This window comes from Mobula hypostoma, chromosome 24 (genome assembly GCF_963921235.1).
Source record: "Mobula hypostoma chromosome 24, sMobHyp1.1, whole genome shotgun sequence".
NCBI lineage: Eukaryota > Metazoa > Chordata > Chondrichthyes > Myliobatiformes > Myliobatidae > Mobula > Mobula hypostoma.
Genome location: NC_086120.1, coordinates 28,600,159 through 28,626,412, shown reverse-complemented (window position 1 = coordinate 28,626,412; position 26,254 = coordinate 28,600,159). Strand labels below are relative to the sequence as shown.

Sequence of the window (26,254 nt, the reverse complement as noted above, 5' to 3'; positions counted from 1 at the left end):
ATGGGAGTTTTATCTTGGTTTTGGAGAGAGCCAGCACAGGTCAAGGGTTTGAGTAACTTGCACAAAAAATACAGTTCCGGATGGCCCCATATTTACATAAAGTAAAAAAAAATGAGGCCATATCTAGTGCAGGAGTAACAAAGCGTGAGAGTTTCCATGCAGGTGAACAAAAGCATAGATGGAATTGGTTAATATTACCAGGTGGAAATAACTGGTCTTCACAGTGGGATGGATGGTGGTCTGAAGAACTACATGAAGTCTTGTTTCTCACCAGCGTTGTGAACAATAAGAATCAGTTTCTGATAATTGCCAGAGACACGAATGCCTTTCTGAATATTTGTTGATTTTACTTTATCAACCACTTGGGAATATGTAAGAGCAGCTGTTTTGTTTTTAAAATTGATTGCTGACTAATACTGGATTAAGTTTAGGAACTGCTATGAACCTACTTTTGTCCATTTTGTTTTCCTGCCCGTTACGCTGCTGATGTTTAGGGCAGCAGTGAAGGTCTTCCATCTCTGTCTGTCTATACCATCACACACAGGTATAAATGATTCTTCATTGCTGTTTCCATAACAGATTTTTTGACCAATCAGGGTTGTTGACCCTGAGCTGAACCCCCGAACCTGGAGGACCAGTAGACTACTCTTAGTCTAGTCTCTACCCTTTGACCTATTTGGCATGGGTGACCCTACCAAGGCCCTGACTCCAGCCAACATAGCTGTCCAGGTTATTAAGGCATGCAAGTCTCCAAACCCCACAACAATGTTGTGGTCTGCTTAGAGCAGGAGTCCCCCACCGTTTTTGCACCGTGGACCGGTTTAATATTGGCAGAATTCTTACGGACCGGCTGACCGGTGGGGAGGGGGTGTTCAAGTAGGGTTAAACTCACCTCAACATGTCTTTTACAGTTAGGGTCACCAACTTTCTCACTCCCAAATAAGGGACAAAAGTAGCAGTCAAATCCTGGGACACTTTACCCCAGGAAAGACTGCAATGACCATGAAGCCTTGCGCGGCCACCTGTGTGCGCGTGCACGTACGTGCCGACTTTGCCCCACAAATCAGTTTTGCCTTCATCTTCCTGATGTACATACATTATTTCTACTTTATATAGGCTGTGTATTTATCATATCATTCCTGCTTTTTACTATATGTTAGTGTTATTTATTTTCGGTTTTATGTGTTATTTGGTATGAATTGTTAGGTTATTTTTTGGGTCTGGGAACGCTGAAAAATTTTTCCCATATAAATTGATGGTAATTGCTTCTGCGCTTTACGCCATTTCGGCACGAAAGGTTTCATAGGAACGCTCTACCTTAGTGGGGGAAATACGGGACAAGGGCAGTCCCGTATGGGACAAACCAGTTTAGCTCAATATATAGGATGTCCTGGCAAATACGGGACAGTTGGCAACCCCATGTTCAAGTTCAACAGTACGTGACAGGGAATGAGGAAAGGAGCAGCTGACTCATAACGTTTCCTCGTGGCCCGATAGCACATGCTTTGCGGCCCGATACCAGTCTGCTGGCTTAGAGGGTCTGTCCATTTGGAAAGACTATACAAGTATGTGGTTTTACCCAGTACAACAGTATGCTTATAGTTGAACTATTCTGTAGCTTGTGATTGTGAAGTACCCTGAGGCAGCAAGGGAAATTTTTCTGGTTACTTTGAGTAAACTTGTTTCAACCTGTGAATGCTCATAGAAGTTTCAGCATTGTTTTATTTTAAAAACAGGATTGTTTTTCCTTATTTAGCTGTAGGTGAAAGCTAATGAGACTAATGTTGGCAGTATTAATAGTTTAAAGTTTAAATGTACAGGGAAACAGGTAGTTAGGAAGGCAACTGGAAAGTAAACACTAGAAAAATGGAATTATGCTGTTTGCTACCTTAAATCTAATTTTAATGATCATGTTAAACTTTTTATTCTTGTTTTATGTGTATGTACTTATGATTATAAATTTCAAATTTAACAATATTGCTGATCAGAATCACAAGATTGGCTTGTTTAGTTGCAGACCTATGTTAGTAGTATGTTGCCAGGGTAGAAAGAAACAACATCATCATTGGCAGTGTATACAAGATTGTATGCATTTGTTCAGAATATTTATCGAATGATGTTTTGTTATGAACAGATATGAAGGTATTGTAAGTTGAAAATTGGACTTAATGTTATTTTGCTGTTTCAATGAGTCTTTGATGTTCTATAATAGTAAAACACATTGTGGACTGTTGGCTGCACTCCTAACCATTTTCATCATTCAAACATTTACAACTCCAAATCATAGCTCTGTTGTCTTTTTTTCTGTCTTGTGTTGATTGGGTATCATCATATCTTTGCTAACCTCCCATGGTTTCTCATTCCTGAAGTACGTTGAACCCAATATCTTGAATTCTTTTTTTTTACAAATTGTGTGGCTTTTCTCTTCTGAATCGTTTGCAATCCACAGTCCAGCTCTCTAGGTTTCAGCCTTAATTTCTCTGTTTTTTGACTGTCTATTCTTTTCACTCTCTCCACTCCATGCTTTGCAGTGGAGCCCTCAGACATTGTCAGGAGTATCACTGTCGACATTACTTTTTGAACAGTGTTATTTCTTGTTTGCGTCCATAATTCTAGGCTAATTCCCCTGTAGTTACCATAAAAATCAGATACTGCGAAGTACTTGCTAGATACACAATACGAGAACAAATCATCAATCACTTGATTCATCACCTGACAGTCCAGTGCAACAAATGACAAGCCTTTAGATTACATCTAAGTTTCAAAGTAAATTTATTATCAAAGTAGATATGTCATTATTGTATCCGTGCATTATTCAAAATGTCCAGATCAAGTAGGATAAAGAAATACTTTCTGATGAAGTCCTATTGAGATGCTGAAGTTTAAACAATTTCTGATGAGATTTGGTATGATGCATGTCATACCATGCTTTTGAAGTACAATCATTCTCATTGTGTACTTGCAATCAGATGGACTACATTGGAATAAAGAGAACAGCACATTTAGGAGAAAGTTGCTAAGCACATTGGGGAGAATGGACAGGCATCTGTAGGGTGTAAGCTCAGACAAAACAACTAAAGTCTCATCTGAAAGATTGGACCATCAAGGTACAGTGTGGAATATCATTTCAGATTGTTGGTGAAGTCAAATGATGACAAAAGCATGGGATTTAGCACTTAAGGGGCCAAGACACATCATATTTTAGTATTAATACAGCCAAAAGACTGGAACATATAATGCTTAAAAAGCTGACAATAAATTTTAAATGCATTAGCAGATACTTCAAACAGAATTATTGAGATGGCGATATGCCCAGTTTAAAATGTATATTTTTAAGAATCAAGTACAACAAATCTGGTTAGCAGCCTGTTAAACCAATCCCAGGAGTTACTCAAAAATTGACCTTTATATGAAACTATGTTATAAGTAAAGTTATAAACAAAATAAAAAAATTCTTAAGAAACATTTGCAATTTTAAAAACTCAGATTAAATCAATGAAGTTGGAAAACTGCAAAATCAAATGCTTAAGGAAATTTTAAATTGAGCATTTGGATTATTCAACATCAAACTTTGGGAGGAACTGCTCTTTTCTCCCATTTTCAATATTTAGAGATGTGGTCATGCTTCTTGTTAATCCCAAAGATACACAAGCATTTACATTTTAATTATGAATTTTTGTAATGCAACAATCAGAGCACTCCAAAAAAGAGAAGCATTTTGGACAATTTATGGAAGGAATAATTAAAACCTAATATAAATATGAGATTCTATTCCCTCCTCTAATTTAGCTGTTTAAATGTAAGTGCTTATCTAAAGTTAAAAGATTAATTTCAAAATGTTTTTTTAACTTGTTAATTACCAAAAAGTTTTTCTGTTTGTAAAACACAGATAATTTCCCACTACAGTCCCAAGTTTTCATGAAAGCTGCTCATTTAGACTCTCTACATGCAGAATAACTATCAGGTTTGTCGAAGGACTGAGTTTACATTATCCTCTTCATGTTCGCTCTATCCAGACCTTTTAGTATCCAGAGAGTTTCAGTGAGTCCTCTTCCCTTCATCCTACTGAACTCTGTACAGGCCCAGAGACATCAAACCCTCCTCGTATGTCTCATCAACACACATCAAAGTTGCTGGTGAACGCAGCAGGCCTGGCAGCATCTCTAGGAAGAGGTACAGTCGACGTTTCGGGCTGAGACCAACTTTGATGTGTGTTGCTTGAATTTCCAGCATCTGCAGAATTCCTCGTGTTTTCGTATGTCTCATCGTTGTCTTGCCCAGTATTTGAGAAGTTTTGCAAATTTACAGCAGTTGCTGCACCTTAAAAAGTACCTCAAAGGCTACGTATTGCATTGGGATGTACTGACTTTATGTAATGCATTATCGTCTTTCCTCTTTAATTTGCAGTAATAAAAGTTCCTGGTCATCTGGGAATTGTACTCTGTCCAAATGGCAGCTTTCCATGTGTTAGACTGGACAGTGATTCTTGTTGATCTGCTTGGCAGGGAGGAGACTGCAGTTAGAGCCAGTTCTGAACGTTGTTTGACATCCTTTTTTTCATAATTTGTAGTCAAAAGTCATAGGAGTTTTACAATAATTTCTTGCTGATTTCTTCTCTTCCTCCTTCCAATCTTCCAATTACACCATGTTTTCTTTTAGTTAATTCTTTAGCCCAGGGTCACTCAGGTCAAATGCAATGTTTCAGTTGTGGTAAATGAGATGCATGAATTCACTGAGGTTTGCTTTACTCGCCGTGAGCCTGTGACACGGTGGAACAAGAAAAAGAGTTTGTATTTATATGGCGCTTTATATGACTTTGAGGATCCCCACATGCTGACGCCAATAAAGTTCTCTTTTTTTGAGTGAACCACCAGTTGGAGTGTAGGGAATATGAGGAAGTTCAACAGTGGTTTGCACTTCCAATGTGGGAAATGTGGAGAAACATACTCTTTGGAAGTGGGTAGTGCATTCTTTGCAACCACAGTGCTTTTCTGCTTAAGTTATGTGCGGAGACCATGCCAGAAGGAGGTGCACTGATGATAACCAGGTGTAAGAATGTTTACCAGCACTCTTGCTGGGCTGAAACAACTAAGCAGCAAATAAACCAGGATGAACAGTAAATGTAAATAAAGTTATTTGCCTCAAACAAATGTGTTTATGGGCAAATCACAGTTTGTTCATTTTAATTGTGTTTCATTTGGTACAGATGGTTGATAAAGGACCAGAACCATTTTTTATTTTGAATGTTGACTTCCATTGCTAAATAAAAGTAGAATTTTATTTTTAAAATTTATTGAGAGTTGGTGGGATTATTACCTTTTCTTGTACTATGATTGTGGTGGATTGCTTTCCTTTTTTGATTGAAATGAGGAGAGTTGAGTCTTTTTGGAGAGCAGTTAAGAATTACTTGTGTGTGCAAGTGGAGTTACACAGTTCAGATAAATAATTGGTAGCAGTTTTCCTTTCTTTAATGAATATTAGTAAACCTTTGGTACCATGTCCAATTTCCGTACAACAGCTTAGAGATGGATATCATTATTGAGGGACATCACTAATGAGACTCATTTTGATGTAATCTAACAGGTTGAAAATTTATGGAGACAGAAACAATGTTAATGTTTCAGATCAACAACTTTTTGATAGAATTAGAAAAAGTGTATCTGAACCTTCATCTATTTAGACCTAAGCTCTGAATTCCTTTCCTCTCTTTCCTGCTCTTGGCTGTCCATTAAAATCTTACCTGTATATCTTAATGTGGCAAAGTGCTGCATTTGTTTTGATATCACCTATGAAGTGCCTTGGGACCTTTTTATTGTATTAAAGGTACTTTATAAATATTAGTGGTTTCTGATGCTTGCATATGCATGCAAGCTTCTCGCTTAATGTCAGCAAGACCAAGGAGCTGATTATTGACTTGAGGAGGAGGAAGCTGGAGGTTCATGAGCCAGTCTTCATCGGGGATCACTATGTGAAGAGGGTTAACGACTTTAAATTCCTCTGTTATCATTTCAGAGGATCTGTCCTGGGCCCAGCATGTAAGTACCATTATGAAGAGAGCACAGCAGCACCTCTACTTCTCTAGAACTTTGCGAAGATTTGGCATGACATTCTAAAAATTTAACGTATGTCTGCAGATGTGTGGTGGAGAGTATATTGACTGGTTACATCATAATCTGGTATGGAAACACCAATGCCCTTGAACAGAAAATCCTACAAAAAATAGTGGATATGGCCCAGTCTATCATGGGTAAATCCGACCCACTATTGAGCACACCTACATGGAGCATTATTGCAGGAAATCAGCATCTATCATCAGGGACCCCCTACAACTCAGGTCATGCTGTCTCCTCACTGCTGCCATCAGGAAGAAGGTACAGAAGCCTCGGGACTCACGCCACCAGGTTCAGGAACGTTATTACCCCTCAACCATCGGGCTCTTGAACCAAAGGGGATAACTTCACTCAGCTTCGCTTGCCTTATCTCTGAACTGTTCCCACAACCTATGGATTCACTTTCAAGAGCTCTTTATCTCATGTTCTTGATATTTATTCTTTTGTATTTGCAGTTTGCTGTCTTTTGAATATTGTTTTATTTGACCATCCTGTTAGGTGCAGTCTTGCATTGAATCTATTGTGTTTCTTGGATTTACTGTGTATGCCTGCAAGAAAATGAATCTCAGGATTGTATATGGCGATGTATACAGAATGTACTTTGATAATAAATTTACTTTGAACTTGAAATTCACCAGAACTTGCTGATTGGCAACAGGAAGTCTTGGCTAGAATTAGTCAACTTGAACCAAGCTGGGAATGAAACAATTGTACTTCTTCTCTAGCTGAACAGTTTTAGGCTATTTGGCCCATCAATTCTTCTCCCCATTCAATCATGACTGATTTATTATCCCTTTTCAAACCTGTTTTCCTGCCACTCCCTGTAACCTTTGACACTCTGATTAATTAAGAACCTGTTAGCTTCCGTTTTAAATATATCAAAATACTTTTCTTCCACAGCATTCTGTGGCAATAGATTTCACAGATTCACCACCCACTGGCTAAAGAAATTACTCATCTTTGTTCTAAAGGGACAATTCTGAGGCCGTGCCCTCTGGTCCTAGACTCCCTCACGATAGGAAACATTCTCTCCTCATCCATTCTATCTAGTCCTTTCAGTATTCAAAATATATTATATGTTGGGTTGACGCCTCTATTTGGTTCAGATCCTGGCTGACAAATTCATTTGGTTGAGAGTTGCTGTACTCACAGTATAATTCATTGACACACACAGTTTTGGATTGTGATGATGTGCCATCACAACTTTAAGCTAGTTTTAAATTTTGTTTTATGGTCTTTTAGTGCAGGTAAAAATCTCAATGTGTTCTTTACACGTATACTCAGATTTCATGTTGAAAGCAATGTGACATTTTATTTCTGAGAAAGCTGTTAGTTGGAAGATATTATATGAAGTGCATAAATTGATCCTGACCAGCAGAACACACTGATAAAAATCCTAATTGCTTGGCTTTTTGTTTCAAATTTTTGTTTTCATGTAGCTTTTTCCTTTTACCTCAGATATTGGAAATGTGTCATACAAATTGATTAGAACAAATCCTTTGTGGTGATCCACATGGTTACTAACATCTGTCCCATTGAAGGGATCAAATGACACAGACACTGCTTCCATGGTACTAAAAGTAAAAATAAAGTTGAATTGCCTAGTCAGTGCTGCTGTGTCTACTGAAGATAAAGCATTATGTTGGCAGATTCTGTGAGATTTTATCTGAACTGAATTGGCTGAAGAGCAACTGGGCCAAAGTCTAACAAATGGTTACGCAGCAATTCTTTTTACAAAGGCAAATAATCCTAAATGCATTTCGTGCCTTGGAAACTAAAGTAAATACAGGATTTAATTAGTGTGGCTTCTTTTCACCCCCCCCTCCCCTTTTGGATGAACTCTGAGTATTCCTTTTCTTTGTGCTTGAACTTTGAGTTCACTGGAGGAGCATTTTCCATTTTTGATTTGATTCTGTATCAAATGCTCACCAGTCGGGCATAGCCAAGTTAAGATCCAAGATCTGTTTGTTCTGACTGCAGGTAATATATGGTAGCCTAGAGATACCAATCCCTCCCCACTCTGTGGTAATCTCAGTTTCAACTAGATAAGTAGCATTCACTAGTCACTGGGTTAGATGTTTGAGCATTTGAATTCCACTCTAGAGTTTTAAGTAAAGATTTGGAAATGATATAAAATAACTACTGGTGAACTGCGTTCTGTGGCCATTCGGGTTACAGAATTTGCTCTCATGGAATTTGTGGAGGAGACGTTTAAGTGAATAAATTCACATAAAATTTATTTTTTTTCAACTTCTACTTCTTGATACACGTGCAGTTGATGTAGTTTTGTGTTACTGAAAATCAAGATAGCCATTTTTTTCCAGAAATACAAGCTACCTGTAATGCAGGTGTTACCGGTATACAGTAGTCAGAAATGTAGTCATTTGAATGGTAAATGGAACTGCCTTGTCACATCAACGTGAGAGATTCCTGGGCACCACTTTGAAGTGCAGGAATATGTGGTCCGTTGACTTGACCAGTATGATCCAGTTAATTAGCTTCCCTTTTGTAGAAGCTTGCAGTATTCAGATTTATGAGCTTCTAGCATTACATCAGGACTGCACTTAGTAAATACTACTTTGATTGTTAAACACTTCAGGAAAAATTATCCTATCATTTTGGATCTCCCCCTCCCCCTCCCACTTTCAAATCTCTTACTATCTCTTCTTTCAGTTAGTCCTGATGAAGGGTCTTGGCCCGAAATGTCGACTGTACCCTTTCGTATAGATGCTGCCTGGCCTGCTGCATTCACCAGCATTTTTTATGTGTGTTGCAGGAAAAATTAAAATTGAGAAAGGTATTATAGGTTTTCTTTCGTATCAGTTTCCGAGTTCTGCAATTGAGTTTTGGGTTGAAAGAATTTGTATTGCCAGAATAAAAAAGGCTCAATCTAATTTGTATGTGGATGGGACAATTTGATTCTAGATCTTTTGTGTGAGAAGAAGAATGAGAAACTGCAGGAATACCTGGGATGGAGTATTTAATAAATTTAGCAATTTCATTATCTGACTTGCTCAGTTTTAACCGTGGCACTGTACTTAACTGAAAGTCTTCTCGCTTTCAACATCATTGTATTTATCTCTTAAAATGATTTGAAAACTAGAATAAAAGACATCTGCACCTACTCAACCCTATCCATGTAATCTTTAGGTAAAGAAATTAAAAATGTAGCCAATACAAATTTGCTTGTTTGAGCCTGTCACAGCTCTGTGGGCTGATGATGAGGTCACTTATCAATTGGCATCTGCAGTTCAGCTTGACGCACATAGATCTGTCTGCCTGGATAACCTGAGTGTATCTGTGACATAAGCATGTTAATCATCTATCCTGGTTTTTGATTGACTTCACAGATGATATTTGAACTATTTTTGAACTTTAGAGCTTAGTTCAGACGGAAAATGCAGTAATGAGTTTTGCATTTAAAACAAGCTGCCAGACCTGTCTCTGAGATAAATGACAAGAACAACAAAGAACAAAGGTTCATTTATTATCAAAGTATACAACTTTGAAATTCTTCTCTGGGTAGCCATGAAACCAAGAAAGAAAAGAAAGACAGTGCGATCATAAAAACAGACGTAAAAGAAGTGAAATATATGGTTTCATGATCTATCCAGAAGATGTCGACCGAAGGAGGGTTGTATGCAGCCGCCATCTTGAATTAATCGTTCTTTGTGTTCACTTGTATTGGTTCAGAAAGGTACTGGAGAGCTCCTTTAATCTTTTCAACCTAGCTCCATGGACTTGCATTGGGTCTGCACCTGGAGTATTGTGTACAGATTTGGTCCCCTTATCCAAAAATGGAAATATTTGTTATGGAGGGGCTGCCGTGAGATTGGTCCTAGAGATGGTCGAAATGCTGTATATATAATGAGGGATTAAGTAGACCTGGCCCCTGTTCCCTTGGGTTCAGAAGAATGAGATGTTTAAAAAAAAGAATGAGAGGAAAATCTCAATGAAACACACAGTTCTTAACATGGCTCACCAGGCTGGTTGCAGGCAAGATGATTCAGTGGTTGCAGTCTCGGAGTAGGAAGTAAACAATTTGGCATTAAGGAATGTTTCTTTAATACAGAAGGTGGTGATTCTTTGGAATTCACTATCCTGAACAGGTATAGTTGCTTTCATTGAGTTAATCAAAAACAAAAGGTTGAAAGATGGCTGGATATTAAGAAAATCAATAGATTTGGGGATAGTACAGAAAACTACTGCTGAAGTAAAGATCAGCTATAATCCAAATGAATGGACGACCAGGCTCCAGGACCAAATAACCACACCTAGTTCTGATTTTTTTTGCAAAATTTACAGAGAGGAATGGAGCACTTTATCCCTGTTTATATTAAATGGCATTGTTATTCTCAGTTCTACGTCAGTCAGTTCTTCCGCGTAGCAGGGTGAAAGGCTTAATGTCCCCGTCTGTATTAATGTAATTTTGTAAGTTACAAGAGCATTATCTGTAATTATTATTTTGGTCTACTCTAATTTTGTTAGCGATAGATCATCAATACATTCAGCTGTTAAATGCAAATCATGTGCTGATCTTGAAAGCTAAGGAGTTTTTTTCTGAATGCAACATTTTAGAATCTATGGTACATTGGAGAAATGGCTCAGGAAAGTTGAAATCTGGCTGATGTAACTTCTGAAAAATGTAATCTAATCTCCACCTGACATTTTCCACTCCTATTGTTTCCTCTCTGAAATGTTTCCACATGTTAGGTTTCAGAAGTCTTTTGAATTTTAGATTTAAAATATTGGTGATTTCTTGAGCAGTAGTTAAGAATTATTGTTAGTACTATGATTTGGTATTGCTGCTAGAATGTTTTATTGTATCTATAAGTGTTGTACAAGTAGTTGTTTCAAAAATGTTGGGAGCTACAGTGATATAAGCAGCCTAAAGGAAACAAAAACAGAAAATAGAGGTGAAAGCTACTTTATAGATGTATTACATATTTTAATAGCTTCATTTTCATCTCCCTGATAATGGATAGGACATTTATAATTAACAATTTAATTTAGCAGAGTAGAAACTAAATGGATTTGGTGGTGTGTAATAAACCAGACTGGATTAGTGTACTCAAGGTATAGGAACCCTTAGGAGGCATCGATCATAAGATTTCACCCTGCAGTTCGAGAGGGAGAAGCTAAAATTGGATGTATCAGTATTAACAGTAGAAAACTGCTACAATATTATTGAACTTTTAAAATGCTTTTCATATACTTATTACTAAGCCTTTTACTGATACATTATAAATAATCCTCCTGGCCATTCTAACACATCTAAAACTGCTTACTGCATACTAACTTGTACCTTTCTTCCATTAAACTTGTGCTCATTGGCCCACGTTAACTCCTAGTCTGGTTGTATTCCACTTTTGAAATTTCTCCATGCCCTCATCCCTCACTGTTCGTTCCCTCTTCAGCTTTATAAATACTGCAAGACCTCTGAGCTCTTTGTACAACCTCAGTTTTCACTGAGGTGATATCCTCTGCTGCAAGTCCTTTCATTAAAACAGTTAATAAAACTTTGTTTTGGCTAACCTTTTTGTTACCTGTTTCTACATGCCACAATATTAAGTATTTTTTGGTAATGCTTTTAGTTTTACTATGTAAACGTACTGTGTGTATATATGCATAAGTTGTTGGTGTTGTTAAATATGATTTTATTTTTCATTGGTTTAAAAGTTTTATGGAAAAACTCTTTGGCATTGCATGGCAGGATACACAAAATACTTTTGGAATGAGCAGCTTTTGGCTAGCAATGTATATAATATTTGAATGCACATAGTATATGAAACAAGGTAGATGAGTTAATAATGTGGTTAGAAATATTCAAGTGCACTCTTGGGAATCAAAAAATATGGGAGAAAGAAGATCACAGCTGGGACCTAAACTTCCAAGCATTGGTATTAGTTCATTATTTTCATGTGCACCAAGTTGCAGTGAAAAACTTGCATTGCATACAGATCAAATCATTATACAATGCATTGAGCTAAAACAATAACAATGCTGAATTAAGTGTAAATGCTACTGACAAAGTGCATTACAGGTATACAATAAAGTGCAAGATCACAACGAGGTAGATTTTGAGGCCTAGAGTTCATCTTATTGTATAAGAGGTCCATTCAGGAGTCTGATAACAGTGGGATAGGAGCAGTTCTTGTGATAGTTTTGGATCTTCTGCCTGATGGGACAGGGAAGAAGAGAGAATGTTCAGGGTTGGTGTGGTCCTTGATTGTGCTGTCTGCTATAGATAGAGTCCATAGAATCGAGGTTAGTTCCTTTGATGTGCCGAGCTGTGTCCACAACTCTCTGGAATTTCTTGCAGTCACATGCACAGCTGTTGCCGTATCAATCGGTAATGCTATCACTGGTGCGTTGATAAAAATTATGAAGAGTTGACAGGGACATGCTAAATTTCTTTAGCCTCCTGAGGCAGTAGAGGCATTTGTGAGCTTTCTTGTTGTAATATCAACATGGTTGTGATGTTCACACCCAGGAGCATTTGCACCACCCTCTGTTCTAAAGTTAATGATAAACACTGTAGTTTACATTGAAGAAAATGTTGTTGTCATGACAACATCTCACTAAACTCTCTATCTCCTTCCGATATTCTAATTCTAATTGAGATGTGGCCCACAGCAGTAGATGGAGCTAGAGCAGAATCTGGCCACGAGGTCATGAGAACAGGAAGTAGAGTAGGAGGATGCAGATGCAACCTTGTGGAGCATCCAGTGTTTAGAACAATCGTGGTGTAAGTGTTGCTGTCTATCCTTACTGATCGTAGTCTATTGGTCAGAAAGTCATGGATTCAGATGCAGATTAGGATACACATCCTATTGAAAAGTCATGCAAGTAGGCAGTGGGTCTGGGGGTTTTGCTGTTGGTAAAAGCTGAAATCAAATCTTGAGCAAGAAGTGACATGGGATCAGAAAAGGTAGAATCTTTGTGGGTATAGTTAAAAGACTGCAAGGCAGTCTTCCAAAGAGTAGCCAAAATGTGGGGTACAAACTACAAATAGAAATAGAAAACGCACGTAAGAAAGATAGTGTTACATTGGTCATGGGAGACATCAGTATGCAGAAAGACTGAGAATTTCAGGTTGGTACTGGAACCGAAGAGAAGGAATTTGTAGAATGCCTACAAGATGGCTCTTTTACAACAGCTTGTGGTTGAGAAAGACTATTCTGGATTTGGTGGTGTGTAATAAACCAGATTGGATTTGGGCACTCAACGTATAGGAACCCTTAGGAGGCATTGATCATAATACAAGATTTCACCCTGTAGTTTGAGAGGGAGAAGCTAGAATTGGATGTATCAGTATTACAGTTATATAATGGTAACTACATAATTACTGTTACATAACTACATGAGAGAGGAAATGGGCAGAGTTGGTTAGAAAGGGATCCCAGCAAAGATGAGGTAGAACAGCAATGACAGGAGTATCTGGGAATAGTTTGGAAGGCACAGAAACATTTTTTTTCTTTCATCACAAAGAAGAAGCATTCTAAATGGAGGATGAAGCAACTGTTACTGACAAGGGACATCAAAAATAACATAAAAGCAAAAGAGACGACATACAGTATTGCAAAATTTGCCAGGAAGCTAGTGGATTTGGAAGCTTTTATAAATGATCAGAAGTCGACTAGAAAGCAATAAGGGGAGATGATAAAATATTAGGGTAATCTAGGCAATATTATAACAGAAGTTGGTTTTGATATATGAAGAGTAAAGAAGAAGTAAGAGTGGACATTGGACTGCTGGAAAATGATGGTGAAGTAACTGTTTTGCCTCAGTCTTCACTGTGGAAGACATTAGTAACATACTGGAAATTTGAGAGAGTTGGGTGGGGGCAGATTGCTATTACTCAGGAGAATGTGCCTGGAAAGCTGAAGAATGTGTCTGAAGGTGGATGTGCAAACTGGACCGGACTGATTCCACCCTAGGTTCTGAAAGAGGCATTAGCAGTGGTATTTCTTGAATGTCTAGAATCAGCAGTGGTCCCAGAGGACAGGAAAATTGCTAATGTCACTCCACTCTTTAAAAAGGAAGGGTGGACGAGGTGAGAAGAAATTTCTTTTGCCATAAGGTGATGAATCTGTGGAATTCCTTGCCTTGTACAACTTTTGAGGCCAAGTTACTGGGAATATTTAAAACGAAGCTTGATAAGTTCTTGATTCGTAAGGATGTCAAAGGTTTCGTAGAGAAGAGGGGAATGATAAGCCAAGATCAAACAGTATATGTGCTCATTTGACCAACTGGCCTTATTCTGCTTCTGCGTCTTACGGTCATATGGAGTAAGCCAAATGGTTCATTAAATCTATTTTGCCATCTGTTAGCAGAAGCAATTATTTGTCTTTTAATTCTAAATCACAATTCTTAAGTTTCTATAAAAAACACTTCCTGAAAGCCCTCAAAGGAATTGGAGCTTTAGAATTAATGCATGTTTTAACTAGGAAATAATGCTTATGTTGAGATTCATTTTATAATGCACTAAACATTAACTTTCTTCTTCTTTCTCTTAGTTTGTCAAAGCATAGATATTCGAAACAACATCACTCACTTGGAACGACTAAGGAACTGCACTGTAATTGAGGGAAGTCTGCAGATTCTGCTGATGTTTGGCACAAAATCTGATGATTTCCGTGGTCTGAGCTTTCCAGAACTCACTATGATAACTGATTACTTACTTCTGTTCCGTGTCTATGGCCTAGAAAGTCTGAAGGACCTCTTCCCAAACTTGACTGTGATTCGGGGGACACGTCTCTTCTTCAATTATGCGCTGGTCATCTTCGAGATGCTGCACTTCAAAGAAATTGGCCTGTACAACTTAGTGAATATCACCCGGGGTGCTGTACGAATTGAAAAAAACCCAGAGCTTTGCTACCTGTCTACGCTTGACTGGTCGAAGATTCTTGATTCAGTGGAGGACAATTATATCAAGTCTAATAAAGATGACAGAGAGTGCGGCAACGTGTGCCCCGGCACACTGAAAGGGAAGAACAGCTGTCCCCAAACTGTCTTCAATGATCAGTTTAACCACAGATGCTGGACGAGTGAACATTGCCAAAGAGGTAAGGTTCCCTAAAATGTTTGGGGTTAATACATGCTTTTCTGAACAATATTTTATTAATTGTGGAAAGAAAATTTAAATGAAAGAATGAGTTAAAATCTGTGAGAGTAATTCTTGCCAGGTCCGTAGTGTATTACGTTGATACTGGTTTTCCTGGATCAACTGCATTAATGTGTGTGGTTGCTGGAATAAGTCAGAAGTGGGTAAGATTTTGGTAGAGCTGGATATTCTGTGCATGATATGCAAGGTGTCTACATTAAATCTCAAACCTTTAATCAGGGGTTAAAATGCAACATATCCATGATCAAATTACAATTCCCATGTGAACCACATTCCTGACTATGATATAGACTGTCATTCTCTTTATTGAGGATGGGTTATGTTTGGAACTTCCCAAGAACACTGAAGATACACCTTCACAATAGACTGTGGTAGTGTTATGTATTGCTGCTTTGGAAGTCCATAGACTGTTTGATTGTGATGAGAGTGCTGCAAGCTGACTCTCTACTATAGGGGTTTTAAGGGACTGTTTTTGATTGAGTGTGTAACAATGCGGTTGGCTTTGAAATTGATTCCGTGGCTGCATAGAAGTGGCAGTATAGCCTTGGATTCATGGTTTGATCAGAGTCCAGATCTCAACAGCGTGAGGCTCCTGTGCCAACTGGGACAAACAGTGGTGAGCTATTACTCAAGTGCAATGTCAAGCCATGTTAAAAAAGCTGGGCCTGCATTGTGAAGTTTCCTGGGCCCTTAATTAACTTCAGTTTTTAAAATACACCCATTTTGCAAGCTTATTGCATTGCATGCATGTGCTTGCTTTCCAGCCCATAAAAAAAGTGCCATCTCCAGGGACCAGAGTTTCTGTGAGGGTATGGGAAGGAATCCTGTAGAAACTGGTGAATGTCAGTATGCAGTGATTAATTTTTGTTGCTCAAGATTTTAAAAAAATGTTGTTGATGTAATATTTGTGGAGTTGAAGAGCTGAGGACAGGTTGCCTCATGCATCTCATGTGGCACTTGCAGTGTTTGGATGGGTGGGGGAGAGGAGGTGGAGATGGGGGTAGGGGGTGGAGGAAATGCTCCTATCTTTAATTGGAAGCAGTTTAGTTTATAAGGATTTGGCTGTGATTATAAACTGTTATTCAGTCAATGGCGCATGTGATTTCTTGCATGTTTTTCAGTTTGTAAAGTTTATGTAACCATATAATAATGTGTTTAACTGATGGGCTGGATTTTTTTTCAAGCCACGTATATAGCTTTAATAGCTTATAATGCAAAGACCCATGGAGACAGGGAAGGCTGTCTTAACAAAGGAAATTAAAGGCAGATTATCCATGTGCTGTCAATTAAACAGCAGTTGCTTTATTTGATATTGATAATTTTAAACTAGCAATTTAAAAAATAATACCACTGTAATAGTGTCAGAATATTTTTGGTACTATGCTGGGTGGAGATCAGTCGCGGGGGGTTGGGGGGAAACTGCAACTTTTAAAACTCCCTGAAATTCCTAAAATTCTTGATTTTAGATCTGTAGTTGTGTTGTCTTTTCTCCCAGCCTACAGGATTTACTTCAGTTCTGTTTTGAGACTTCGTATGTATGTTCTGTGTGTTGAAGGCAATGCCCCGGCAGTCTAATCTGCGATAAATTCCAAGAATGTGGGCAGGGGCTATTCCATACTCTCGGCATTGCTTTTATTTGGGGATGAATAGGAAAGGAATGTAGTAAGGGAATTCTTCTGATGGTCCAGGTGGGCTCTGAGAACTTAAAATTCCGAAAATACTATGTTGGAATTGTTTTCTGTGTGCGACTAGAAAAATGGAAACCCTCATGCTATTGTTCATGTGTATCAGAAATAGATTGGGGCCTGGCTCCAGAGTCTCACTGCCCCTTGCTTATTCCTCCTGTTTGTACAGTTATTATAATTATGTAACAAAATGATTCTCAACATTGTGTGCACAGCTGCCCTCCCCCAGGCATGATACCAAGAATTAGATAATTTACTGAGAAAGTTTTTAAAAAAAGTATAAGATTGCTGGCATTCCCATTAGACTACTAGCAGGCATTGGGAACCATACAGAAAATGATGGAGAAGGAAGTCGGCAGGTCAGGCAGCATCCATGGAAATGAATAAACAGTCGATGTTTTAGGCAATAAACAGTTGACATTTTGGGCTGAGAGGCTTCATCAGTGTTCTAAATGTTGACTGTTTATTCATTTCCATGAATGCTGCCTGACCTGCTGAGTTCCTCCAGCATTTTGTGTACGTTGCTCTGGATTTCCAGCATCTGCAGAATCTCTTGTGTTTAGGCATTGGGAATTCCTTGGGCAGGTCGATCCTCCTTGTAAGAAGCAGCCTGTATGACCTTGGGCTTGTATTTGGGGTGTGAGAGTGGATGTGGGAGAGGTGATGGTGGGGCGTGTGTATTTTACCACGAGCTGGTGGGGCTTTCATTGAAAAACATTCCATTTGGTGGGGGACTAGGACATCCCTTTGAGCTTCAATGCACAGACTGCAAACAGTTAAAGATAGAAATTTGTTCTTTATCATAAGGGCTTAATGTGTAATTCCTAAAATATTGCTCCATAGTATATACAGTAGGTAAATTTGCACTCTTTTCTTGAAACTGAATTGAAAAGGCTGAATCAAAAAAAAAATTCTTTCAGTGTATATTCAAGCAAAGTACTCATGCAAAACATGCATTTTTGAGATAACTACTCACAGTCAGGGGAAAAGATGCCTACCTATTTTGCAGTTGGTAGTTGTCCATGGATGATTGTATCCAAGTATGGGATATCATGTTTCCAAATGAGGACTCTTTCACGTGAATTACAGGAAAGATTGTTGACATTTTCACTATGTCAAAACTTGATGCAAGTAATCTTGATGTTAGAAAGAAAACAGTGCTGGAGAAATTAATGACAATGAAATCCAATTAATTCCCACAGTCTGTATTTTATTGCATCCCATGGTACTAAGGCACATTAGTTGAAATCCAGCAGAATTCCATAGATGATGAGGTAATATCTCCAGATTGAAGGTGGGGAAATGAAGCCTACTGTTTTAAAAAGGGAGAGAAAAAGCAGGAACCTCCAGATTCATTGGCTTAACATCAGTAATGGGAAAATGTTAGGGCCAATTATAAAGTATGTGTTAACTGTATATTGAATAATATTTTTGGGATTAGGCAAAGTCAAAGAGCATTTCTGGATTGTTTTTGATAACTACTGGAGTCTTGAGAATATAACTGGTAGAATAAATAAGAGAAAATCAGTAGATATGGTTATCTTGGATTTTCAGAAACCTTTTGATAAAGTGCCTCAAAGGCTTGGTGTGCAGTATTAAAATGTATGGTAATGTGTTGAAAATTGGTTGACAAACAGCAGAGAGTAGAAACTCCTGACAAGAGCACTTCAGTATAGGATGTTCTGTATGATTTTGCAGGGCCTTGTCGAGACTGCATTTGGAATAATATTTCTTTATCTGAAAATGGACAAACTGTGGTTGCCATTGAATGAGTGCTGTGCAGGTTCACCAACGAATCTGGGATGGTAGGACTGTTGAAGGAGGAGCAATTAGATCAAGTTTAGAAGAAAGAGTGGGAATCTAATTGAAACTTAAAACATACTGACATACTGAGAGACTGTATGTGAAGAGGGGATTTACTCTGTTTGGGATATCTAGAACAAGGTGTCAGTGTTATGGTTACAAAGCAAGAGATTTGCGTCTGAGGTGAGGAGAAATATTTTCTCTTAGAATTTTTTTGTCATTGGGGCTGTAGAGGCCAAGTCACTGAATATATTTAAGGTGGATAATTTTCCAGGTGTAAAATACAATGGATTCCTTTAACTGGGACACATTGAGACCAATACATTTTGACCCAGTTGAGCGACTGCCCCAATTAGCTGAACTTTCATGGAAATAGTTAAAAAGGTATATTTAAAAAACAAATTTACCATTTAACTGAGTAACAAATTATGAATTTGAATAAATATTGAACAAATTTGAACATTTCCAGTACTACTACAGTATTATAAAACAGGGTATTAGTTATTAACGGTGTACTTCATCCCGTTTACACTGCCATGTTCTTTTCTGTAAATGAATAAACTCAGCAACAGACACCTAGTGCAGATAATGAACTGTCTTCAAACAATTGTTTTTGACGATTGCATCCTCCAGATCTTCATTTTCATTGTAACATTCAAGATCATTGTCAGTACCTTCAATTTCTTCATTAGTTCCTAACCTGAAGTAGCAAAATTGTTTCATTTTTCACTCCTGGGTGTTGGTGGCATCTCCAAGCCTGAATGCTTGAATCTGCAGTAAACAAAACAGTTCTGAGTTGTCTTGCTTAGTTCTTGCCAACTATCAGTGACAAAAATCACTTTTTTTTATTGTTTTTTAAAAAAAAAATGCAACTGATGCTATTTATAAGCTCTTTGCTCTAAGCACAGTGCTGTGTCACACCACACCAGTGCACGTGACTGACACTAGTTAGACACTGTTCAGCAACAGCCATCAGTCCCAATTAAGTGACATGGTGTCCCAAATAAATGAAAGTAATCCTGGCTGTTTTCTCAATTAGTTTTTGTTCTTGAGAGTTGTTCCAATAAACTGCTACCCAAATTAACTGTTGGCCCAATTAACTGGAATTCACTGTACATCAAGTCTGAGGAGAGAGCAAGAAAATGATGTTGAAATAGATAATGAGCTGACAACATATTAAATAGTTGATCAGGCTTGAAGAGCTGAATGGCTGACAATTATTTTCTATATTGCTTGTTTTGATCTGCAATACCAGCTGGAAGCATCTTTGAACCTGATGTTGTGTCACTAATTAACCGCAGAAGTTATATGGTTAATTGTTTTCAGGGCTGATCTTCTGACTGTCTGTTTATTTTTCCTCTGTCTGGGGAAGGAGTTGGTCAGTAACGTCTCTTATTCATGCTGCTTCTGTAGATCATTATTATATACAGTTACTGTTCCTTTATTTAAAAACCTAGTTTTTCAATTGATAGCAAGATATTAAAAGAAGGACTTCAAATGTGCAATCTTTCAACATTTCAAAATACATGCAGAGTATCTTAAAGGCACAACCATTTTGTGCTGATTACAGTATCACATATGCAAGGCCACAAATATCAAAGGTGATTAACCAAATCAGTTTTTAATTGGAACTGAAAATGTTGTATTTACATAACTCTTTTCACAACTGGGATCATTGTTTCAAAACACACACCAATTAGGGTCTTTTTGAAGTGTAATTGCTTAATTTAGGAAACAAAAAAATCTCCATTTTGCAAACTTCCTCAAACTGCAAAGGGATATAAGGCTAAAAACAGTATCTTCTGATAATTGTTAATGAGGAAAAAATGCTGATCAGGGCAGATAGAATAATTATTTAGCTGTTCAAATTAATCTTTCGTGTCTGCCTGAGAAACCAGAAGGAGTTGTGTTTTAGCATCTCCAAAATGCTGCACGTCTGGCAATGCAGCATTCTCTGTACTGCAGCAGAATATTATCTCTTTCTTTTGTGCTTGATCTTAAAAGTGTGACAAAATGAAATGAGAGGAAAGAATGCTACTAACAGAACTGTCTGATCAATCTTTTTTTTTGAGGAGGGGAATGTTGGGTTCAGTGGTTTTCTTTGTATAAGTTTGCTGGAGCTGCAGCTTTGAAATGATCACTACGTCAGGCAGGTGAAATCTTAGTATCTGAAGATGACGTGTTGGCTGCCTTCAAGCGAGCAAATCCAAGGAAAGCATCTGGTCTGGATGGAGTGCCTGGCCAAGTACTGAAGACCAGTGCTGGTGTTTTCATGGATATCTTCAACCTCTTGCTCTGGCAGTGTGTGGTATTCACTTGCTTCAAGCAGGTTACAATCGTATCGTTGCCCAAGAAGAGTTGGTAATCCGTCTAAATGACTGTCGCCCAGTGGCATTTACATCCACAGTGATGAAGTGTTTTGAGAGGCTGGTGTTGAAGCACATCTGCTCCTGTCTGAATGGCGACTTGGATCTGCTCTGACTCGCTTGCCGAAGCAACAAGTCTACAGCAGATGCTATCTCATTGGCTCTTCACACATCCCTGGAACATCCGAACAGCAAAGATGCATGTATCAGCATACTCTTTACCGATTTACAACCCAGCATTTTACACTATCATCCCCTCAAAACTAATCAGTAAGCTCCAAGACATGGGCCTCAATTCCCCCTTGTGCAGTTGGATCCTGTATTTCCCCACTAGTAGATCCAAGTCAGTTCAGATTGGCAAAAGCATCCCTCCACAATCCCCATCAGCAAGGAAGCACTGCAGGGATGTGTACTTAGCCCCTTGCTCTACTCGCTTTATACCTATAACTCTGTGGCTGAGTACAGCTCCAACACCATATACAAGTTTGCTGATGACACCACTGTTGTGGGCTGTATCAGTGGGGATGCTGAATCAGCATACAGGAGGGAGACTGAAAGCTTGGCTGAGTGGTGTAATAACAACAACCTCCAACTCAATGTCAGTAAGACCAAGGAACTGATTGTAGCCTTCAGGAGAGGGAAGCCAGAGGTCCATGAGCCAGTAATCATCAGAGGATCAGAGGTGGAGAGGGTCAGTATCTCTAAATTCCTGGGAGTCACCATCTCAGAAGACCTGTCCTGGACCCATCATATAAATATTATTGTGATGAAAGCACAACAGCACCTGTACTACTTCAGGAGTCTGCGAAGGTTCAGAATGTCATCAAAAACTTTTGCAAACAGATAGGTGTGTGGTGGGAAATGTGCTGACTGGCTGCATTATGGCCTGGTATGGCATCACCAATGCCTTTGAGCAGAAAATCCTACAAAATGTAGTGCATTCAGCCCAGTACGTCACGGGTAAAACCCTCCTAACTGTTGAGCGCATCTACATGAAACGTTGCCGTAGAAAAAGCAGCATCCATCATCAAAGATCCTAACCCCCGCAAGCAATGTTCTTTTCTTGCTGCTGCTATCAAGTAGAAGGTGCAGATGCCTCAGGATTCACTCCACCAGTTTCAAGAACAGTTACTACACTCATGTAAGGACTCTGTTATATTGTTATTTCATGCTTGTTATTTATTGCTATTTACTTGTATCTGCATTTGCACAGTTTGTTTACAGTTACTGTTCTATAGATTTGCTAAGTATGCCCACAGAAAAAAATCTCAGGGTTGTATGTGGTAACATGTATGTACTCTGATGATAAATTTTACTTGGAACTAACCTCTCATCCAGAATTGGCATCATTTATGTTTATTCCAGAAACCAAAATAGCAACAATGTTTCTCTGTCTTAATTTGTGGATCTGTTGGGTGCTTTTGGGGCAATTCCCTAGTTGTCACTTTTAAAAGATAAAGCTTTCTGCACGGTGTGGGGGAAAGAACACGCAGGTGTTAAAGTCCCTCTCAGATTTGTATATTAAGATGTACTGAAATATTAATCATAAGGTGCAATTGTACTCTATCAGGCTATTTAATGGCCATGATGCCACTAAATTTGGGAGCTCACTTTGTTATGAGTGTTACCTGCATATGTCAAATAATATTGTAAGTATTTCATTTCCAGATATTTTAATAAGTTGGAGAATTCATTCGTTGTCACTGAGTCAAATTTCTGAAACTCAACATTGAAAAGTATTAAGTGGATCATCCCCAATTCTTCCCAGTTCCCAATGGTATAACTTAAGACGACTTAATTTCAGAATCTTTAATTGCTTGGCTCATGAGTAAAGCCAGAAACTTTGCAGAGATGCAAATTTTTTTAGCTTAGATTGATGTAAGATACCAAAAAAAAGAGAAAGTTTGCTTAAGTTTTAAGCACAGATAAAAGTACATGTAACTTAATTAACGACACCATGCTTGGAATTTGGGTACATTTTGATTATTGTGGCACTGGAGGTTTGGGAATTCTGGGAGGGAGATTCTTAGAATAGCTGATGAAGAATCCATTTTTCTTGTTTTCCTGAAAAAGTAGTAGTTCAGGTATTTTGCTTTTTAACTTGTCTTTGATAAACAGATCATGATCTAAAACATGTGTTCACTGTTTCGTTGTGTAATATGAGCTGGTGGCATGAGTTGGCTGTTGAATTGTAAATTGATGTACTTCAGTGTTCCAGCACAACTTTTCATTTTCCCAAACTCTCAACAATATTTAGCGTTTGTGGCATCGATTCCAGGTTGCCATAATTCTTTTTAGTTATTACAATGTGCTCTTGGTGAATAAAGTTTTTGTTTCTGATCTTGAGCATGATTTAGAGTTCTTTAAATATTATTCTAGTTAATTCAGTAATGATAAAATTAGCTTAGTTTTGGAACCCAATGAGGGAACATTTCAGGAAATTAAAATATGGTTTATTCATTATATTATGCTCAAGGTTGCAACTATATCATCTCTGGATAAGATTTTGTAAACTTTGCTTGCCCTTGAGACACCAGGACCTAATTTTTGTTTCATTCCTGAGGGTATTGTCCATTGGGATCTCATTGGCATTGCTCTTCAGCCAATGTTAAATCTTAGGTGAAGATGGTTAAGGATTGGTGCTTGGAACTATTTTCTTTACATCCCCCTCTACTGCTTAACAACAATTTTCCAACTGTAGGATATTGTTGGTTCACAGATGTCCCAACCTTGATGACAAACCATGAAAATAAGCAATGGGATGTCTGCTGCTGGTTGACTTTCATTTTTATGTCCTATTTCACACCTTAGAAACTACTTTGAAGGGTAGTGGATGTTATGCAAACCAAACTGCTAGTCATTTTACTTGAGTTTTACTGAAGAATAAGTGTACTACCACTGCTTGCTAAGTATTATTATTGAGCACTTGGATGTGTTGAATGACTAACTGGTGTAGTTTTGATGATGATAGCTATGAAAAGAATACAAGGAGAACTTCAATTCTGCTCCCCCCCCCCCACCCCTTCTGCACCCACCGTGCATGTATTGGACTTGTATGCAAACAAGCAAGCAGTTTCTCTTTGGAATCTTTAATGTCACCAAAGGAGCCCAAGAAATACTCGTGTTACACTCACCCTGGTTATAGTGCAGTGTCTATCTTTAAATGTCAGAAGAAGTGGGGAGGTTAGGAAGAATATACTGGTCTTAATAAAATGGAGATATCAATCCTGAACTCCAAGGATTAAAATACAGTGAGAAATAACATGTGAGGGTAGTATTAAGATGAAATAGTGATTTGATTGAAGAGGAACTGATTGGTAGGTAGCAAAGTTATTTTTACCATTTGGAAGATCTAAAGCTATAAGCTGTAGCCTTAAAACATAGAGCATGTCGTGTTAGAAGTGAAATTTGTAAACACTTTTCCATTTGCAATTTTCCCACAATGGCAGTTGAGGCTGGGTCAATTGTTTAATTTTAAATCTGAGATTGATAAATTTTGGTCAAGAGAAATGGGGGAGAAGCTGTATGTATGGTATCAGCAATGATCTCATTGAATGGTTAAACAGACTTGAGAGACTAAATCACTTCCTTCTATTGCCACGTTCAACCAATCAGACAGTTCACTTTTAAAGTTTGTAATTCTGGTTTCAATCTTTCAATGAAACACTAAAATGAAGCCTTTTCAGTCTGTTTTGCATAGAACCATTGAGTCACTTAGGGTAGCTCAGGTCATTTAATTGAATGTGCTTGCGGTGAACCACACTGTCTAAACAGCATGTCGAATTACATTAAAACAAAACACAACCATTCAAGTTTCAACTAAGAAACAATGTTCTAGACTAGTGGATGTTGTAGGAATGCTCAAAAGGAATTGTTTTGATGTGTGCTGCATAAATAGTTTTAACAACAATGATGGGATGCATATTTCCACAATTTGCAGGAGCTAATTATTTATTCTAGAAGTTGCAAATAAAAAGATAGGCACGTGATGCTAATGTTCTGTGATCTTAAATATTCTGGGACTATTGATCTAGGGCTATGAAATGAAAACAAGGGAATTTAAATTCAGTTTACTAAATACATCTGGGAAAAAATATAACGTCAATAATTTTGACTGTCATTATGACTTTGTGGTTTTAAAAACTCATTGGCTTCATTAGTTGTTTTGCTAACTTGCATAACCTGACTGTAATATTATTTATAGAAATGTACACACCAAATGTACAGAACAGAAATGGCCAAACTTGTTCATGCTGACCATGATGCTTGTCTGCGAATCACACTTGCCTGCATTCCAACATCTTTCCATCCAGGAATCTGTCCAAACATCTTTTAAATGCATATTATATCTGCCTTCATTACCTCCTCTGGCAGTTTATTCCAGATTATCACTGCGAGAAAAACTTTTCAGATCTCTTAATTTCTCCCTCTGGTAGTTTTGGATTCCCCTACCCTTGGGAAAAAGACTGTCTATCCTATCTATGCCCTTAATTATTATAATCTTCTGTAAAGCCATCCCTCAGTCATCTGCATTAGAAACATAGAAAACCTACAGCATAATACAGGTCCTTTGGCCCACAATGCTGTGCCAAACATGTACTTACTTTAGAAATTACCTAGGGTTATCCATAGCCCTCTATTTTTTTGAAGCTCCATGTACCTATCTAGGAGCCTCTTAAAAGACCCTATCGTATCTGCCTCCACCACCCGTTGTTGGGTGCCCATTCCACATGTTCACCATTCTCTGCGTAAATTAAAAAAAAACGCATACCCGACATCTCCTCTGTACTACTTCCAAGCACCTTAAAACTGTGCCCTCTTGTGTTAGCCATTTCAGCCCTGGGAAAAAGCCTCTGACTATCCACATGATCAATGCCTCTCATCATCTTATACACCTCTATCAGGTCACCTCTCATCCTCCACCACTCCAAGGAGAAAAGGGTGAGTTCACTCAACCTAAGGTATGCTCCCCAATCCAGGCAACATCCTTGTAAATCCCTTCTGCACCTTTTCTATAGTTTCCACATCCTTCCTGTAGTGAGGTGACGAGAACTGAGTACAGTACTCCAAGTGGGGTCTGACCAGGTTATATAGCTGTAACATTACCTCTCGGCTCTAGAACTCAATCCCACGGTTGATGAAGGCCAATGCACCGTGTGCCTT

General features: G+C 38.2%; 1 protein-coding gene across 2 annotated transcripts in view; it reads left to right on the top strand.

Moving 5' to 3' along the window:
* The window catches only part of LOC134337491 (insulin receptor-like), a 226,202-nt gene that overhangs the window by 17,994 nt on the left and 181,954 nt on the right, over positions 1-26,254 (top strand). For both annotated transcript variants that reach the window (XM_063032554.1, XM_063032553.1), the window contains exon 2: positions 14,630-15,178. In XM_063032554.1, coding sequence (XP_062888624.1) covers positions 14,630-15,178 — 549 coding nt within the window. The remainder of the gene's footprint in view (positions 1-14,629; positions 15,179-26,254) is intronic.